The sequence below is a fragment of the Tiliqua scincoides genome, chromosome 1, assembly GCF_035046505.1.
Source record: "Tiliqua scincoides isolate rTilSci1 chromosome 1, rTilSci1.hap2, whole genome shotgun sequence".
NCBI lineage: Eukaryota > Metazoa > Chordata > Lepidosauria > Squamata > Scincidae > Tiliqua > Tiliqua scincoides.
Window position 1 is genome coordinate 219191293 of NC_089821.1, and position 20877 is coordinate 219212169.

The 20877-nt window shown below is 41.0% G+C and overlaps 1 protein-coding gene across 6 annotated transcripts in view; it reads left to right on the forward strand.

The window, feature by feature from the left end:
• Nucleotides 1-20877, forward strand: part of ZDHHC14 (zinc finger DHHC-type palmitoyltransferase 14) — a 72346-nt gene that overhangs the window by 28426 nt on the left and 23043 nt on the right. For all 6 annotated transcript variants that reach the window (XM_066616043.1, XM_066616035.1, XM_066616061.1 and 3 more), the window contains 3 exons: nt 4966-5124; nt 12640-12777; nt 16218-16266. In XM_066616043.1, coding sequence (XP_066472140.1) covers nt 4966-5124; nt 12640-12777; nt 16218-16266 — 346 coding nt within the window. The remainder of the gene's footprint in view (nt 1-4965; nt 5125-12639; nt 12778-16217; nt 16267-20877) is intronic.

Below are 20877 nucleotides of genomic sequence, written 5' to 3' on the forward strand. Positions count from 1 at the left end.
TGTTTGGGGTATGAGATGATTAGGCTGCTATTGATTCTTGTTCATACTTGATGTGCAAAGAGCATGACAGTCCTACATTATTCAAATCAAGATGGTTTCATCCTGCCGCTTGAAATTTGCTTATTTAAATGTAGGGGAAACTTGCTTAACTGGAACTTTCTTAATTAGCATTGGCACAGCTACAGACCTAGCACTGGGCAAACAGGCAAATGCCTTGGACACTGGGTCTGCATACCTCCAGAACCACACCGGAAGTCTCACTGAGGCTCCCGACATGGTCGGAAACTGCACTTCTGGTTTTCTGGAAGTGCAGTTTAAGACTGCAGGGAAGCCTTCTGAGACTTCCCCAGCTGGTCCTACAGTCGCACGAGGCTCTGTCATACTCCAAAGGTAGGAGGGAGTGACTTGATGCTCAGGGGGCAGCATCTTGCAGTGAGGTGGCTTTGTGGTCTTTTGCCCTGGTGGGGAGGGTGAATCTGCCACTGCATCGGCACCTTTCTGAGATAATGGCCCAATCCTATTCAGAATCTATGACAATGGATCTTGTGATACACTGCCATAAGCCCCATTCTGATGGAGTGTGAGTTGTACCACATTCAGGCTCCCAGACACCCCACCAGAGCAAGAAAGGTAGCAGCAGGGCCCTGTTCAGGGGAGAATCAGGGTGTAGACTGCACCAAACTGGGGGTGGCTCAGGGGCAAGAGAGGAAGGATCTTGTTGGCAGCAGCACACTCTAAGATACTGTCCCTCTTTCCATGGCCTGACATGCCCCTTAGGCTCCTCACCAGCTAAGTAAATATAGACCAGTGCCCAATTTCCAGCAGTACCTCTGTATCAAGTATGTGAGAAGGGCTGTGAGGTGGGCAAGCAACTTGCTTAAGTGACACTTCATTAAGCAGCATGCTTCTAGCCCTATCCTATTACTCACCAGTCTGCATGATGCAGTGGTGTGTATAGCATACCTGCTACCTGCTCCTCATCCTCCTTCCTCTCCTCTCCTCTAGGAATGGAGGCTCTAGTTCCTAAAGCGGACCCTTAAAGAAATAATACTCTTATGTTTTCTGTTCTTTGAGGGCCTTCTTGTGGGGAAGGAAGGAGTGTGGAGTAGCACTGCAGAGGAACCTCTATTGGTGGTAGTGATGGTGGCTTGAAAAAGCTTTGTTCGTCTGCATATTTTTGTAACTATCAACTCTATTCCCCGTGAATGCAGAATAAAAAATCTTCTACGTTGTTTACATTTTATTGTCAGATCATAATGTAACTTTTTAAGTTAAAAAGGATCATATGTGATATTGCTATGATTATTTTGTACTCTGTTTAAGATATTTGTTAGGAATTCCTGGTTACTATCTTACTGTGACAAATACTAACTCATGGGTGTTTGACAAATTCCTTGAGCAGGTGCATGATTACAGTGCCATTGCGGTACTGATATGAATGGTGTCTGGTCTTCCTCGGTGCTGATACGTTTATACTTCAACTCTGATTCAAGGACTTCAGTTCAATTAAGGATTTCTTGTTTAATGAGTTCTTTGACCCTAAGTGCCTGACTTTGGAATAATTCATTGCACTCATGGCATTGATGTGGCCGTGTTAGTAGTAGATTTAAGTGATTATTATGCAATGTGATTATAGTTTTGTTCTTACCAAACTGAGTGGCAGAAGTATAAAGAACCTCTAGATGTTAGCCCACATAGAATGAAGTGTTTGTTTTTAAAATCCTTATTAATTGGGGGATTGTAACAGATTTCCCCTGGAGTGCTTTCAGATGGCACGAAATAAGCCACGTTACTTGCCCATTCAGCACACTGCTTTCATAGACTAATATTGCAATACTGCTTAATAAACACAGTAGTTCTTCCACTTGCCCTGAGTGCACTCTCCACAATTTTAAAAAAGTCTTTGTCTAAGGTTAGGAAGAAATACTCTTATACATAATTGATTCACTCAAAATTGGTCTAGTGACTCCCATGTCTCCTAAGGGACACCTGATTTTATGCGTTGCAACCTCAGCTGAGAGAGTTAATGAATAAAATTTAGGGACTGCTCTGTCTCTAAGGTTCATTTCGGAATGAATAACAACCGCATTTAGAACAAACAGAAACCTACTTGCTCAGGAGCTGAAAAATTCAAACTTACTCTTAGGAATCTGAAATAAGTATTCTGTCCTGAACGGGGCTGGCACCTAAAATCTAGTTATGGCTCCAGGGTTGAATGAAGGCTTAGGTTGTCTGGCTCAGGATTTTTTTTTTTTTAAGCAACACCAGGTCAAACTGGCAAGTTCACCACCACCACCCAATCCTGCTCAGGATCAAGAAAGGGAGATGAGGGATGTTGGCAGCTGCTGCTCAGCTGCAGCTTCTGAGGAGCTTTGGCCAAATAGCAGATGAAAGGATATGCTCTGTGTCTCTCTTCCCTGCCATCAAGCGGAGGGGAGGGGTGGAGGGAAAGGTCCCTGACTGCCACTCAGTCTTGACATATGGAGTGTCTTAACTGAGTGGCAACTAAACAGGCACAGCCTACACCTCCACCCCATGCTCTGGAATATATCGGGGAGGAATGGAAGGGTCTGACTCAGACTAAGAAAGTTTCATAAGTTCATCATTGTCAAAGGTGTGGTCACATTAGACTGTTTCCTGTTCATATATTTGCTTAATCAGGAGTTGTGCAGTACTAAAGTTACACAGGCAGCACAATTCTATTGTGGCTGCTGCCCTTCAGTACAGCTGCACCTAAATGGCTGCCATTATATCCCATGGGGCCAAGAAGGCAGCTGGAGATCTCCTCAGGGCAAGGGAACGTTGGTTCCCTTACTGTGTGTTGGGCCTTAGCACACCCTATTTAGCTAGCACAGAACTGAGGAGACCTGTGAAGGACTCTGAAGCCCAGCAGGGGAGATAGGTTTCAGCCTCTGCTGTCCCCACCCCCTTCCTGGGCCCCCCTCCCCACATTTCCTATTCCTTACTCTTACCCCGGCACACCTTCCTGCCACTTGGCAGGATACTCATTGCTGATGGCTCCTGACTGTCATCTCACTGGCATGGAGGCCCAACACTGACTAGTGCTGGCCTCTGCACTGGTGCTATTCCATCTTGAATTTAGTGAAATCAGATGTGCTTAACTGTTTCTGTGGTACCACACCACCACCACAAAAAGAAAAAACCCTACATTCAGACATGCATATAATTTATTATGTTTTGTATAGAATTCTCTCATCTTTTCTACACCTTTGTTGCCTGTGTGCCTGATGATTTCTTTTCACAAATCTTTTTGTTTCTTCGGGTTTTTAGGGAAACTTGTCAGTACTATTTAATTTGCTATTTAATTTGTCTTTCAATGTTTAAAATGTGTTGCTGTTTATTATCAACTTTCAGGATAAAATTGATATTATTCCTCTTCTGTACTGTATGCTGTAGCTATTGCTAGATGATTGTCTGAAGTTCCTGGCTCAGCCTGTCCAGCAGCAGATGATCACTTTGATTTTTGTCTGAATAAAAATAAACCTAAAAGTCAAATACTGTATATTCTATTGTTTCTTTTGCTTTGGTTATCTTAACTCTATCCATCATAACTTCATAGAGTCAGTTAAATGGACATTTAACATGTCTCTGGAAGCTCTCTTTAGAAAACAACCTCTGAAACAAGAGTGCTAAAAATGTGTTTCTTGAGTTTCAACAGGCTAAATATAATTTTGGTATTTTTCAATGTTATGTAAAACGGAGGCTGGATCCAGAATCTTGAAAGTGGAACACTGCTTGCAGGATGTGTTTCTCTTCCCTCCCTCCCCCGGGCTGTAGGCACCCCTATGCCACAAAAAGCCAATCTTGAGAGTCTGGAGACTCTCTGGAATAGTGTATGGTATAGCATAGAAGGTTGCTGGTAAGGTGGAGAATCTGAGGAAAACTTATTCCTCCCTTTGTGTGAGTAGAAGTGTTGTTCTGTTCATGCAAGCTCTTCTTCAGATCCATGGGTTTATTTATTTATTTATAGTGTTTGTATCCCACCACACCAAAGGGGATTCAAGGCAGCTAACAATAAAATCAGTACATAAAATCATAAAAGTAAAACACCCATGATCACGACAATTAAAAATAATTTAAAAGCACCGGCCCTCAGTGTCAATTAATAGCTTTCCTAAATAAATGTCTTGAGGCACTGCCAAAAGGTCTCCAGAGAGGGAGCTGTTCTTAATTCCTTAGTAAGAAGGACTTAGTAGAAAGGAACACGTTTAATTTTCCCAGTGGTTTTTAGTTTGGATGAAGAGACTGTAAAATGAAATTTTGTTATCAAAACAAGATGATGTGCCTCCACCAATGTTGCAGGGCCAGCCGCGTAAGAACATTTTTGTTTCTATCCATTCCTTTTCCTGAACTGAGAAATTGTAAATAGTTTTAGCTTGAGAAATTTGACTGCTACATGATAATAGATTAATAACGTAACTGTAGAAGTTTTTTTACTGTGTTTATCAGTGAAGGATGAAATCTGCATATTGAAAAATGATACCTTTTATTATACTAATGAATGTGGTTGAAATACTATACTATATGGTATTGTATAGATCCAGGATTGATGATATGAATTGACTGTTATTCCTTTTTCTTGAGAACTAGGTTTTGGGTGGCAGGGGGTTCTTCATGGGACAAATACAAAGGAGATGCTGGAATACACAGACATTGTGTTAATCATGTCTTTTTGACGCTGTAGAAGAGCATTTGCAAATGTTACCATTAAGTGTTTAATATAAATGAACTAAGAAAGCTTGTTGTATTACATGATATGCTTCTTGTCAAAAGGAGATCCATCATTTGGTTTATGCATTTTCCTATTATATTTAAAAAGGGCTTAAATATACTATGAGGCATATCCATTTCATATTAGATAAGTAGAATGAAATTATAGTAATTATCCCAAGGGTACGAGAAGTAATGAAAACACTTTTTTGTTGCTTTTATTTTCTAATTAAGAAATTGCAAATGGTTCCAGTTCAGGAGGGTACCGTCCACCTCCCAGAACAAAAGAAGTAGTCATAAATGGACAGACTGTGAAATTAAAATACTGTTTTACCTGCAAGATCTTCCGTCCACCTCGTGCCTCCCATTGCAGCCTTTGTGATAACTGTGTCGGTGAGTAAAAAAACACAAAAAACTTGGCATATACCAGACTTGCTAACTATGGCAGAGTGTTGGTATAGGCTGGACTGTGTATTAATTTCTGTATTTCTCATTAGAGAAGGTAGAACTTTGTCTAGTACAGGGGTGCCCAAACCCTGGCCCGGGGGCCACTTGCGGCCCCCGGGGGCTCTCAATTCAGCCCTCGGGGAGCTCCCAGTTTCCAATGAGCCTCTGGCCCTCCAGAGACTTGCTGGAGCCATGCTGGCCTGACACGACTTTTCTCAGCATGATGACGACTGTTCAATCTCTCACCTGAGCTGTGGGATGAGGGCTCCCTCGACTAGTTGCTGTTTCATGCATGTGATGCAGCAGCGGCAGCAAAGGAAAGACTAGCCTTGCTTTGTGCAAGGCCTTTTATAGGCCTTGAGCTACTGCAACACCTTCATTCATTCCTATAAGTTCCATCATATAAGTTCCATTCATTAAATAAATTCATTTATGTAAATTTATTCAAATTTTAAATGTGTTTTTTTTTTCTGGCCCCCGACTCAGTGTCAGAGAAATGATGTGGCCCTCCTGCCAAAATGTTTGGACACCCCTGGTCTAGTATATCAGACCTATCTATTTGTGCATTTTATAGGTTAGGCATCAATTCAGTTCTTCTGCTGGGTGAAAGTTCCGTTCTGCTGCGTGTCACAATGATATCTCTTGATTTTTTCAATTTGAAATTCATCTGCAATGCTTTTGTTTGGTGCAAAATCAAATGTCACACTTGTAACTTTTTGTACCAGGTGGTTTTTGTGGGTCAGAACGCCTGAAAAACCTATAGCAAAGCAAAACAAATATTTAACAAAAAGTAGAATTTATAGGGCATAAATTTTGGCCATTATATTAAAAAAATAAAATAAAATGCATTCCAACTAATACACTGTCCTAGTCTAAGTGTAGCAAATTAAAGTTACAAAAGTCTGTTTTTAACCTCAATTATGGTTTGAGAAGCAACATTTTGTCTCCGTCACAATCTCTAGTTTTAGGTTAAATTAAGAACATAAGAACAGCCCCACTGGATCAGGCCATACGCCCATCTAGTCCAGCTTCCTGTATCTTACAGCGGCCCACCAAATGCCCCAGGGAGCACACCAGATAACAAGAGACCTCATCCTGGTGCCCTCCCTTGCATCTGGCATTCTGACATAGCCCATTTCTAAAATCAGGAGGTTGCGCATACGCATCATGGCTTGTACCCCATAATGGATTTTTCCTCCAGAAACTTGTCCAATCCCCTTTTAAAGGCGTCTAGGCTAGACGCCAGCACCACATCCTGTGGCAAGGAGTTCCACAGACCGACCACACGCTGAGTAAAGAAATATTTTCTTTTGTCTGTCCTAACCCGCCCAACACTCAATTTTAGTGGATGTCCCCTGGTTCTGGTATTATGTGAGAGTGTAAAGAGCATCTCCCTATCCACTCTGTCCATCCCCTGCATAATTTTGTATGTCTCAATCATGTCCCCCCTCAGGCGTCTCTTTTCTAGGCTGAAGAGGCCCAAACGCCGTAGCCTTTCCTCATAAGGAAGGTGCCCCAGCCCCGTAATCATCTTAGTCGCTCTCTTTTGCACCTTTTCCATTTCCACTATGTCTTTTTTGAGATGCGGCGACCAGAACTGGACACAATACTCCAGGTGTGGCCTTACCATAGATTTGTACAACGGCATTATAATACTAGCCGTTTTGTTCTCAATACCCTTCCTAATGATCCCAAGCATAGAATTGGCCTTCTTCACTGCCGCCGCACATTGGGTCGACACTTTCATCGACCTGTCCACCACCACCCCAAGATCTCTCTCCTGAACTGTCACAGACAGCTCAGAACCCATCAGCCTATATCTAAAGTTTTGATTTTTTGCCCCAATGTGCATGACTTATTATAAATTAGCTTGATATTTGTGGAAACCAGCCACACCCCTGGTTGAAAAACCAACAGAAAGCTACTCTTGGCAATTGGCAGAAAAGGTCATCTTGGAAATGAGCAGAAACTAGGGTTGCAAATGTTTAATGCATTCATCTAATCAATTAATAAGAGTATGTGACCATGATGCAAGATACAGCTGTCTTGCGTCACATTGCACCATGTTACTTTAATTTGCAGTGCCATGTATTAGAAACACAACACCAGCTGAAAATGGTGAGTGCAAAAGAAGACAATTGTAGCTAAGGGCTGTCTGAGGAGTAAGAATTATATCGGATGCCTCTGCTAATTCAGTCTCAAATGGCATTTTCATTTTTTCCAAAGTTCCATTGGCAAGGTATGTCAGTTTGCTAGAAACTCTGCAGAGTTTCTGCTAAACAGATCCATTAAGTGATCAAATGTGTGGGTATGTTTTGTTCCTTTCAAAACAATAACTGATTGAGGGGTACAGTGTCCCTGGGGTCATTGATGTTGATACTCTAGAAGTCATTTGGTAAATGGGCCAGAAGGATGTCTACTGCAGCTTTAATGTTTTTAATCAGTAGTTGTTACCAGCTGAGAAGACAATGAAAGCTCTTATTAGGAGTTGGCGCTTCAGTTAAGAGGTCTATCTAGGATTGTGTCCAACTGCTGCATATTGCCAACATTGTGCTGTGATGTTTCCTACAGCCAGCATGGTGTAAGGCTTGTTGCACTAGTATCCTGGCATCTTATGATTATTATGCAGCTTTTTTATTTGCAATTGTAATTTATTAGTTTTTAAAATATTTGCCAGGAGAAACATCTTCCTTATTTTTCTTTTTCTTATTTTGAATACAGGTAGGCCCAGGTATCCACAGATCCAGTATTGGCAGTTTCAGTTATCTGCAGATCTGGAGGATATGGGGGACCCACTTTAAAAAAGATAGGGGAAGTGAAGGTAAAAGCCAAAAATTACTGTGCCTACCGTCATGCAGGAAAACAGCTGCATTTTCAGAGCAGCAGGAAGTCTTTTGAGCTGCCTGCAGCCTCTTCCTGGTTGCTCCAAGGCACCTTCTTTCACTCAGTGTTGCCCTAGAATGCATAGTGACCAGGAAGAGAATGTATCGTGATACATTCTGGGGTGTCAGTGAGTGAAAGGAGAAGTATTGGAGCAACCAGGAAGAGGCTTGGAGGATTGCCTGCAACCCTAAAGATGTAGCAGTCTTGCTGTAGTATGGAAGGCACAGCTATTTTTGGCTTTCATCTTCACTTTCCCTATCTTTTTAGGGAGTATCCACACGGGGGGGGGGAAGCATAGAGGAACACACCTGTACACAAATGAGTTTAAGTCAGTGGTTATCAAACTTTTTAGCCCAGGACCCACTTTTTAGAATGACAGTCATCACCAGAAGTGATGTCATAACCAGAAGTAACATCATCAAACAGGAATCCCAGGCTGCAGTCCTATCCTCACTTTTACCCAGGAGTAAGCCCCATTGACTATCATTGTGAAAGCATATACATTGTAGCTTGTTAAAAGCACAGATATCCCCGAATACAGTCATATACCATGTTGACATCAAGTCTAAGATACTCAAAATAAAATATTGAAATGAATGGGAACTCCCCTGAAAGTGACTCGCAACCCTGTGAGTCCTAACACACAGTTTTGAGAAACAGTGGTTTTACTATTTTTCCTCACTCAGGTTCCTGAATAAATGTAAATTGTCTTGTTTTCCTTTATAAGAACTGAAACTTCCATTTACCCTTAAGGGTCTGTCGCTTCGATTTACCCTTTGGTCTGTCGCTACCATTTCTGTATCCTTATCCCTGTTTTTGGATAACTGTTCTTGTTAAACAAGGCAGAGTAATTCCAAGATTGTGGTTCGGCATGTGGTTGGTCTGTGGAACTCCTTGCCGCAGGATGTGGTGATGGCATCTGGCCTGGATGCCATTTAAAAGGGGATTGGACAAGTTTCTGGAGGAAAAATCCATCATGGGTTACAAGCCATGTTGTGTATGTGCAACCTCCTGATTTTAGAAATGGGCTATGTCAGAATGCCAGATGCAAGGGAGGGCACCAGGATGAGGTCTCTTGTTATCTGGTGTGCTCCCTGGGGCATTTGGTGGGCCGCTGTGAGATATAGGAAGCTGGACTAGATGGGCCTATGGCATGATCCAGTGGGGCTGTTCCTATGTTCTTCTGTTCTTATGTTAAGATAATTTCTTCTGTCCAGAGTAATCTTTTTGAAGAATAATCTTTTAATGCCTATATAATTAAAGTTATGAAGATGATTGCAGCAAGTTATCTTCCTGCAGTCTCCATGGCTTACTAACCTCTCAAGATGTATTCAAAGAACTTGGGCTGTTCTTGAAGGATTAGTACTGCATGCCACACCACAGGAACATTGTTTCTTGGGTAGAATTATTAGGGTGCTGTTTAATTAACCTTGAGCATATTATCAAAACTTTTAAAGATAGTCCAGTTGTGACTTAGTTGATGTGGGCTTTGATCCTAAGTATATTATGTTTGAGAAGAAAGGGGGATTTTTACCTCCAGGATTGAAAGCTAAGGGGAAATCCAGTGGGAGGTTCTTAAAATTTCCCTCCAGTTTAATAAAATGGAAATTCCAATATTTGTTCATATTCATGGTCCATCTAAATCAGTGATTTTCACGGTTTTTTTCACTTGCATACCTCTTGGCAGCCCATTTCCATAAATTGTACCCCTCATATTAGCAAAATGTTTGCAATTAATATAGTTGCTGTTGTTTCAACTATATTTTAATAGTTATTTCAACTGATCTATATGTGATAATACAAAATTTGATGACAAGAACTAGGAGTTGATGGAGCTTTTGCAACCACCTAGTTGCCTTCCTTCTTGCCTTGCCAACACCACAATACAGTCCTGCCTTTTTCTGCTATCATTCAATTATTTTTCAAGTACCCCTAAAGGTCCTGGCAAGTATCCCTGGGGGTACATGTACGCCAGGTTGGGAACCACTGATCTAAATCAGGGGTCTCCAAGCCCCGGCCTATGGGCCAGTTGTAGCCTGCTTCGAGCCTCTATCTGGCCCATGGTGAACCGCTTTTCCCCTGAAAGCCTCTGGCCCACCTGACTGAACGTGACCAGAGCTGTGCTCTGATTGCATCTCAAGGGTGTTCTGAGGGCTGAAGAGGCTGAGTGAATGAGCCCACTCATTCATTTATTCATTCATCTAAGTTCCATCTCTAATTTATTTAAATTTTATATTTAAATTTTTTTCTGGCCCTCAGCACTGCATTAGATATTTCATGCGGCCCTCTGGCCAAAAAGTTTGGAGACCCCAATCTAAATGAATGTCATGTCTTTAGTAGTGAACAGTAGCTAAAACTACAGATGAAGTAATACAAAGCTCTGCTCTACCCAAATGTGACATTTTCCACCATTTTATCCAGAACAGATATTAAGCAGACTGACTTACAATTTCCCGGATCGCTTTTTAAACATTGTTGTTACACTGGCTATATTTCAGTCCTCTGACATGGAGACACAGAATTATACCAAGCAAAGTTTGCCAGCTCTAATATGTTAATAATAAATAATAATAATTTTATTTTTACCCTGCCTTTGTCCCCGAAGGGACTCAAGGAGGCTTGCAACAGGTTAAAACAGATTAAAAACATAATTTAAAAACAGATAAAACCATATTAACACATATCATAAAAACAGTAGTCAGATAAAAAGTAGTAAAAAGGTAAAAAGAGCATAGAGCAGCAAGTCATAAAAGTATCAGGCCTGTAAAAAATTAAAAGATGTTGAAAAGATGTTAAAAAGGCTGAGAACTCAGAAGGCGTGTTTAAACAGAAGGGTCTTCAGGCCTCGCCAAAAAGTCTCAAGAGAGGGAGCCATTCTTAAGTCAAGGGGAAGGGAATTCCATAGCGTTGGTGCCACTACTGAGAAGGTCCTGTTTCTAGCCGCCGCCCCACGTACCTCCCTAGGCGGCAGCACTTGTAAAAAGGCCTTCTCTGATGACCTAAGAGGACGAACCGGATTGTACGGAAGTAGGCGATCTCTAAGATACACTGGCCCAGAGCAGTATAGGGCTTTAAAGGTCAAAACCAGCACCTTGAATTGGGCCCGGAAACAAATGGGCAGCCAATGTAGCCGCTGGAGAAGCGGACTGACAGAGTCAAACCGCCTACCTCCAGTAACCACATGGGCCGCCGCATTCTGCACTAATTGCAGTTTCTGAACCCCACATAGAGCGCGTTACAAGGGCAGCCCCGCATAGAGCACGTTACAATAATCTAACCTCAATGTCACCGTGGCATGGATCACCGTGTATGTTAAGTGGCCTTTGCCCAGAAATGAAAGCATCTGAAATGAAATAGTGCGTTAAGATCCATTACTATGTTGCTAAGGGTGCTAGCTCTCATGATACCAGCTGGCCTTGTGAGCTCCCCCAGCATGCCTTACTCCACTCCAGCTGAAGAGCATGAAGGCTCTCTTCACTTTTGTGCTTCAGCTGGAGTGGAGCAGGGCATGCTGCTGGCTTTTTGGTCTCCCTGCCACACTGTTCCAGATTCTCCTCTGAAGGAGAAGGCGGAACAGTACATCGGGGAGATAAGAAAAGCCCTCCCACCCCTGCCTCAGCTTTGAGTCTGCTGAACTCATTTGGCAGGCTCAGAACACGAAAGTAATTGTCAGTGATCATGTCACAACCAATTACTTCTGGGTTGGTCCGCATTGGCCTAGCTGGGGACAACGCAAAAATCCCACACACCACCCAAGTTGGAACACCCTGCTCTAGGAGCAAACAGACTTTCCCTTCCTTGCATGGGGGGGGGGAGGGGGTCTCCACATTGCTCTAGGAGTAGATTTTCCCTGCCTTGCTTCATTTAAAAGGTAATCAGTCTCTTTTGGAGTTGCTTGGTATGTGTTATCTGTTGAATGCCATTTGCAACACAATGCGAACTGTTTGTGCTCCCTCTGGGCTTCCAGGATAAAGGCCAAGAACTTTTCAAGCTCTTGGATGCTGTGCACATACTGTGCAATACCCTTTATATTTGCGTAATGTTGTCAGGAAGGAATAATTAGTTTGCTCAAGTTAGGAATTGTTCCATATTAAAGAGACAATGTGGTTTACTGGATGCTGCCCCTCGATATCCAGCCCATAGACTTCAAGGTAATATTCAGGTTCATACAGTGTATAGCGAAGAGGGTCCGCAGGAACCTAACCCCATTTTCTCCATAGAATCAATGTTTCAGTGTTCACTGATTTGGTATACCCTGGGGTTTCCAGGAACCTAATCTAGCGCATAATGAGAATTGACTATAAATACATAAGCAAATTTAAAAAAAGGAAGTGGTGGCATATATAGACCTGAAAGGGCTTGCACAAAACAAAAATGAATGAAGATTGGGAGATCTTTTCAGCAGATCTGTGGATTGAAACACATGAGAGAGGGCCATGATGAATAAAGTTATCCATAATGAGAAAGCAGCATAGTATTGTACAATCTTTATTGGAAATGTGCTATAACTGTAAGAGAGATTCCCTCAAGCAGGTCTCTCTTAATTGTGTTCCAATTATTTTCTGCTTTCTCTTTCAGAACGGTTTGATCACCACTGTCCATGGGTAGGCAACTGTGTGGGGAAAAGAAACTACAGATTTTTTTATATGTTTATTTTATCTCTGTCCTTTCTGACAGTCTTTATATTTGCATTTGTTATTACCCACGTCATACATCGTAAGTATGCTAGTAAAAATGAATTATGTATGTAGCTGTTTGCTCGAGAGCTTGCTTAAGACTTAATTTTTTTAGATCGTTCAGGATATTTTTATTCCTACATGGTTTCCTGCCATCTCGTAGCTTGTCTTCTTCAGAAACATGGCAAATTTTAATACAAATTTTTAAATGCATGCTTTTTTATTTTTTAAATTTTTTTTCATTTGTTTGCTGTACATCTGTGGAGTAGTTAACACAGAAGGAAATGGTTGTTCCAACTGACAACTTTCATTGTTTTGTAGTCTTTTATTAGAATTGGAAAAATTACAACTTTTGTATGCAAATTTTTAGTCCATTCTGTAGGGAAAACATTAGATTCTAGAGAGTCAAAAATAAGAAAACACACAAACCAGGATATATTTATTCTTTAAAAAAGGACAAGTATTAATAATAATAATAATAATAATAATAATAATAATAATAATAATAATAATAAAGAATTTATATCCCACCTTTCTCACAGTGAGGGCAATCAAGTTGGGTTACAATTTTAAAAACAATAACCATTAAAACAGTTAAAACAATAAATACAAAGCACATCCCAGTGGATCACATAAAACGGTTAATATTACATTTGTTAAAAAACACCAGCCCACTATGTCAGCTATCAAATGCCATCCTGAATAGATTTTTCTGTTTTCAAAAAGCCTCTCCTCTAACACATCTCATATATGAGAGAGGAATATTTTTGTAGGATGTTTGTTCCCTAAAATAAAAACAGGAACTAAAGTCAAGCAATCTGTCATTATATATCCCAAAATTAAGAAAAGGGCCATATATCCTGTTAGTAGGTCACAGCTAACTTCCATCACAGTAACACACACTCCCAATTCACACATTATGAAATCTTCAGTGGCCAAGATCCATAAGCTGTCAGCTCACATGAATAGATTATTCTTACAAGTGAGGGAGAAAGTGGCTCAGAATAACCAATGAAGCAATTCTTCCTCATGCAGAGTTAATGGTAAGATTGTGGTCTTGAACCAGGATTCAGAAAATGAATGTAGAAGCAAATGCCTGCATAGGTGGAGACCTGGGTTAATTCCCTTTTTTTTTTGCAGCTGTTCCAAACAGCTGCAAAGACAAGTTGCTGTTAAATGCAGTAGAGTTTGTTTGTTGGGCATTGGAAACTGCTGAGCAAAAAGTGTGGGTAAACGTTTGAATATTCACATAACAATCTCCCACAATCATATATTCATTCCATAGATACTGAGTATTGTACGTATTGTTACAGAGAAGGCTTTTGTTGTTTTGTACAGAGAAAGTTTTTGTCATTTTGAACTTCGGAATGGCAACTTTTCATGGAACATTTGCACAGGAATAATGTCCTTTGCAATACCAGATATGTAATTACCTTCTGGGTGCATCAGGCATTAAGCAGCAATTTGAATGACTGTGCGGCTACAGTGGTGGTCCTGATGGTTTTCCTGCTGGGGCCACTCACCCATTCACCACTCCCCTGACCCAGAAGTAATTGTGTCACTGCAATTACCTCCAGAGCACCACCTCCTCCATTCCCCCTTTGAAAATAAGGGGGTGGGAGGAAGCACCGAAGGAGCTATTCTTGCCAATCCTAGCAGTATGGAAGGCTCCAATGGAGTTTTTTTGTGCTGCTGGAAGTCACCCAGGAGGTGAGTGCTGCCCACCTCCTGGGTACCTTCCAGCAATGCCTAAAAGCTCTGATGGAGTCTTCCGCACTGCTGGAAGCAGCGCAGACAGCTTCTTCTGAGCTTGATTGGAAAGAAAGGGGAGGAGAAGAAGGCAGCCCTCAGATCTGTGGATGTGCTTCTGCAGCCACTCCAGGTGCAGTTTCTGACTGCGAAAAAACCAGTGTTGGGGCATTGGGTCGCAGTGCCACCATCTCCCCGGGCACTTAAATTCCTGGCACCCAAAGCATTTCCACTCTTTGCCCCCCCAGGTATGCCACTGTGTGACTGTACATCAGATACAGATCATTCAAAACAAATCTGAGCTGTTATTTCTAATGAGGTTTGAATGTCCTCAGTTTGAGTTTAATTTTTCTCTACAAATGTTCAGAAAAAAGCTCATTTGTTTCCAACAGTTTTCTTCCAGCCTGTAATATAGGCACATGTGTGTAGTTGAATGTCTGTGCATTATTTTAATGCCCTCTGGGAATTGTTATTTTGTTTGATAGACTGAATTTGTGGGAAATGTGAATTGCTCAACACTTGTGATGTTAATCCAACATTGGAATTAGAAAAGGAAAATAACAGGATATCTCTGATCCCTCTAAAAAAAACCTATGGAAATATTTTTGAAACAAAGCAGCAACTCCTGCCAAATTATATTGAAATGATAATTTGCTGAAACTATTAAGTGGATCACCAGCCAGTCCCACCCCCAAATCAAAAGTGAATCAGTGTGGACCCTCTGTTAGCAGGCATTCAGTTCATTTATGTCTTAGCTGCCGTTTGGAATAAGGCTTTAGAACTTGGTGCTTTCCCCAGGCATTTTTCCTAAGGGAAACTTTTGACTACTTAAGCTGATTTTTTTCCTCACTGTATGAGAGTAGTGGTGGGATATTGTGCTTCTCCAGAGCTGGTTACTGAACCATCCATTCAGTGAATTCTGTCGTGATATAGACTGAAACTGCGTCTAATAATGCATTAAACTAGGAAGCCATTGTTGACTTCTCATATTACTGTCTCCCAAATGTTTCCAGATCAAGCTTAAGCAGCTTGGAATTTGGATCATACTTTGGCGCATTTGCAGGATTTCCTGAACCAACAAAAACATATTTTTTTAGACAGAATAAATCCTTGAACACATTTTATGAAGGAAAGTTAGCCTGCCTCATTTTGTTTCCATATTAGGGTGGGAAGGAACAGAGAGGTAACTGAAAATTGCTTTTTATGGAAAGCTATTCAGATATCAATCTGGTGTCACGGGGGAAAAAAATAACCAGTGCATGTTTCTCTCATTCTACTACTTTCATTTGTTATGTAATAGTTTCAGCAAACTATTTGTTGTACACTAAGTCCCCTACTTATGGAGAGGTTTGGTTCTGGAGGTCAGTATGTAACTTGAAACTGATGTAAGTTGGAACAGCCTGACCTTGCTGGCCCAGCACCACTGCACCTGTGCAGAAGCACCAGCAAAATATGCACTGTACGGAAGTATTGATGCAGTTGCCCATAATTGAGACCTCTGACCTCCATAAATTGGACCGTGTATAAGTATTGATGCAGCTGCCCATAATTGAGACCTCTGACCTCCATAAATTGGACCATGTATAGCACAGGGAGCATGTGCAATTCACTGAACACCTAACTGTATATCTGATTTTTGAGATACCCTTTTCATGTAGATACTATGTTTATATAGCTCCACCTCTGTTCATATAGTCTCATTTAATGTTTGCATTTATTTTTCCTATACAGGTTCTCAGTCAACAGGGTTCTTAACTGCACTCAAGGACAGCCCTGCAAGATATCCTTTTACTGAAATGCATGTGTGTACTTAGTATTGCACCTATTTTAAGAGAATTAATACCTAGATACTTGGGTTTGTTTTCTTTTCGCAGACTTACAGATTCTGCAGTTGTATGACATTTAAGCTTACTTGCACATATAGAGCATCAAAGTTCAATGACCGTCACTGAAGATGGATGTTGTGTTTATATTGTAATTTAAACACTTATTGTTTAAAATGTGAGGCAATTTTCAATTTGTAGAAGCATATTTATCCTAATTAAGGTAATTAGAAAGAGAGATGGGTCAGTGCTGATCTTCCTAGTGTGTTTGGACTAGCAAAGGTCAGCACTGAGATTGGCACAGTTTTCTGTAGCTTGTGGGTTTCCAGCATAACATTCTGAAGTGCTGGGAGTCCAGGCAAAAGTCAACATGTCACTTTCTTATTACACACAGAACAATCTCTGTAGTGATAAGTACATTTGGAAATATGAAGGATTGGATAGCAGCCTAGGTTCTTTAGAAACAAAGGATCTGCAGGTATAACTTTTACCATATTCACTTCTTTGTGTACTTACTGGGTAGAAATGCCCACAAGCACCTCTCTGTTTGAATAGCTTATGTTCAAACATAGCTTTTGTAAATAACACAATAGCCTCCAATTAAAAGAATTACAAATGCTTCTAATCATGTATTTCATTTCAGTGCTCTGGGCATTTCAGTGCTCTAAAAATGTAAGAGGCTTTCAGTTGTTGTGAATCAAAAGGTGACTGATTCCACATTTGTGAATTCTTCTACTAGGACAATTAGCTGTTTATCTGTAATTTGCATTTAAGGACAAGCCAGCCCTTAAAAAAATCAGAAAAAACCATGTTTGATAAAAGAAACCAATGAACATAATGTGTTGGATAGCTTAAAGATTTGGATGCTGCTTTTCATAAGAGTAGATAATTGCATCATTATTACTAATACCTTTCAATGAACAGAGGAGAAATATATTTTTCAGCTGCTGTGTCTAAAGTATGATAGATTTTGTTGTGTACAAACTTATATCCAGAAGATGTACTTAGCAGCTGAGAACTCTTCAGCAACTTATAATGAAGTTCTTAATTCATAATAACAAGAAGCTTTTTCTTTTGTTTTGTACACATGTTGAGTATGGAGTAGATTTCATAACTCTCTTAATAGTAAATTGAGGAACTCTCTTTTAGAATGTGTCTTCCAATATGTGAAAAAAATGCAGAAACAGGACAGTTTAACAGCTCTGACTTTGATTAATCTGTGCTGCAAGTGGAAAGACAATTCCATTTCTGTAAGTGGGGATCCCTGATTTAAATCAACTTTTCTCCAGCACTTCTCCCCCCAAGTAGTCTCAAACAATATTCTAGAGGGTCCACTGATCCTCAGAAATGACTTTCTAAGATACTATAGGCATAGTAGCAAAAGACAATTGGTTGGAAAAAGACAGGCAAATCTTACAAGGTGCTTAAGAAAATAATTGATTTACAAAATTACTGTAACTTTTTACTGTTACACCCAACATAAGAGCAGCAAGTGTACCAGCACTTTGTCTGAGGCAATAGTAACTTCTTATCTATTAATGAGTGTTTGTCCTTTTGACAGTTGTCAGGGCAGCAGGGGAGGATAGCCCTTGCTTTCCTGATAGTAGAGTGGCACGGAAGCATTGGGAGACAGCACAAGTAGCAGGCGATCCCAAACAGAGCCAGAGAAGCAGGCACAGGCTTGTTTGTTGCAGAAGCATGTATTGGTAAAGGAGCAGGCAGAAGAGTAGTCAGTCAAATGGTCCAGAAGTCAGGGATACAGAGAGGCACAGTCACAATAAGCACAGTCCAACTCACAGAACAAACCAGCAGCATGACACGCAGAAATTTCACCACAGCAACCCACATATATCTCCTCTTGCCCCCATATATACCGGGGCCAGCCAATCAGAGTAGGGCAACCTCATAGTCACAAGACAGTCTTGTGACCCACTCTGATTGGCTGTCCAGTGGTGCATTGCACCACTCCACCATAGCCTTTGTGACTCTGCTCACATCCTCCCAGGTCACATGGCTCCCACCTAACACAGGTGCAGCTGATTGCATCAGCATACTTATACACAGTGCAGCTGTTCCTTTACTTACATTTTACACCAGGCCTGGACATCAAGGCCCCTCCTGCCACATCCTGGCTTACAACAATTCAGGGCCTGGCATGCCAAAGGCTTGGCATTGGGTGTAACAAAAGTAAGTGAACTATTCTGTAAATAAATTATACTGTCTCTATACGGTTCATGACTTTGTCTGGAATTAGAAAGGAAGGCCCTGTTCTGCAAGCAGAGCAGAGCACTCTTGTGGTTCTGAGTATCCATCGCTTTATTTTCATATTGTTAAAACCCTGAACATAGAGGAGTTTATTGCATTTGTAGACTTTATTTAGCCAATTTAGGTATACTGAAATTATTAATATATTAATTATATTATATATATTATTATAATATATTAATTAATTATTAATATATTAATTTCATTCATTTCACACATTTTATTCATCCCTCTGCAACAAAGATTTATGGCTTAGGAGTGATCTCTGAGGAAAAGATTATCCTGTACTTAGTTAAGGATAGAGGAATTATACTGTGGAACCCCACTCTGTTCCAGAGACGCCATTGTATTGTGAAAATACTGTAATGTGAACCCAACAATTCATTGTTTTTGAGGTTTCTAACACTGAAGTCTCTGCCACAGAATTTAGTTATTTCCCTCTCTAAAAGGTGCCTATTGCATTCTTCAGGGACCATTGTAACATTAAACACACTACTAAGGCCTTATGTTTGCATTGCATCGGCCTTTATGTTGGCTCCTCCCTCTATATCAGGGGTGTCCAAACCAGATATGGCCCTCAGCAAGTCTCTTTCCAACCCGTGTCCAACCTCTTTTCCCTGAAAGCCTCTGGCCCACTCAACTGAACATGACCAGAACTGTGCTCTGATTGTGTCTGGAGGGTGTTCTGAGGGCCAGAGAGGTTCAGTGAATGAACCCATTCATTCATTTGTTCACTCATCTAAGTTCCATCTCTAATTTAGTTATTTAAATTTTATATTTAAATTTTTTTTCCGGCCCTCCACACCATGCCAGATATTTGATGCGGCCCTCTGGCCAAAAAGTTTGGAAACCCCTGCTCTATATACACACACATAGCCACAATGTTAAACATGCTGCTACAAACTGAGATGCTCTCAGGCGCTTGCAGTCATGAATTGGCTTATCCATTTCATTTTGGAACCCCCATGCTTAACTGAAATGGTGGATACCAGGGAATGCCTCCCCACCCTCTGGATGCATGGGGACCTTTGCTCCCCTCTCTTCTGGACAGTCCTCTGAGCCTAGCAGAGGGCTCAGAGGACCTTCTGGAGGCAAGGAAGCAGAACTCCCCTCGCCTCCAGAGTGGGGGTGTGGGTGTATGTGGACCCAATTTGCGGAGAAGTGATTCCGCAGATTCAGGGAACCCCCTCCCCATATTTTGTTTTGTTGTTCGTCACCTTGGGTGCCCACAATGTGGAGGGAAGGCAAGGCACAAACTATTAAATAATTCACCTTCTCCTGTGTGAAGCCAGTAGAAGTGGGAGAGTGGTTCTAATTCCAGTCAAAACCATTACTAGACAAATAGTTCATACGCTTAACGGACATTTCCCCCTTGACATAGACAAGTAGTTTAAATTGTGCATGGGTTATGCTTGTAAGCTAGTGGAGGCTTCACTTTTATGCATGCATACTTAGGAGTAAGTCTCACTTCACTAGGACTTACTTCTGAGTAAACCTGCTTAGCATTGCATTGTAAATATATCTTGGTTTTTCTTTTGGTTCTCATTGATATCTTCATTTCTGAGTAATGTATCAAAGTATAGTTTAAAGTTTAAATCAAACCTTGGTCAGGTTGAATAAAATGGCCAAGAGTTTCATCAGTAAGAGTTTCGTCTTACTCTGATTGCAGCTAGCAATCTCTTGGCTCTGGGTTAATTCCAGTGGCAGCTTGCAAGATGAGGTAGCAGATAAGAGGCCACAGTTGCAGACAGAAGAAGAATGGGCACAGGCATCTCTGCTCTTACCAGCTGGTGTAACAAGATGGTGACAGAAGCAGGGGGCAGCATCATTCTGGCCCCTTGCCTGACTATCTACATACAGTCCTATCAAGTTCTCCAAAAGCCATAGCAGGACTGACTTTCCAGAACAGCTTGGCAAATAACAGGTACTTATGTGTGTCATTACCAACCATATAGATAAGCCTAAGAATCCAAAGATGCACTGTCCAGTCTTTACCCCCAAGTGCTTGGCTCCTTTCCCAGCTCCTTTGGCTGAAGAAGACAGGAACTTAAAATGATGATAAAAGAGTATGCAGAGTTCTAGCATATTTGTGCAATGATATTTTCATTCTTGATAAGGTATAACTGGCTAGAGTGGAAAAGGCATTGTGTGGCAGTTATGACTGTTAGGCTAGAACTTCAGTACTTGTTTTGTCACTAAGTCAAAACATAATCCTAAGCAAGCCATGTCATTTCTTATTATTTTGTTGTTTTGTCCTAGTTTTAAAATGCAGAGTTGCCTTTTATGAAACAAACGTCTCATAT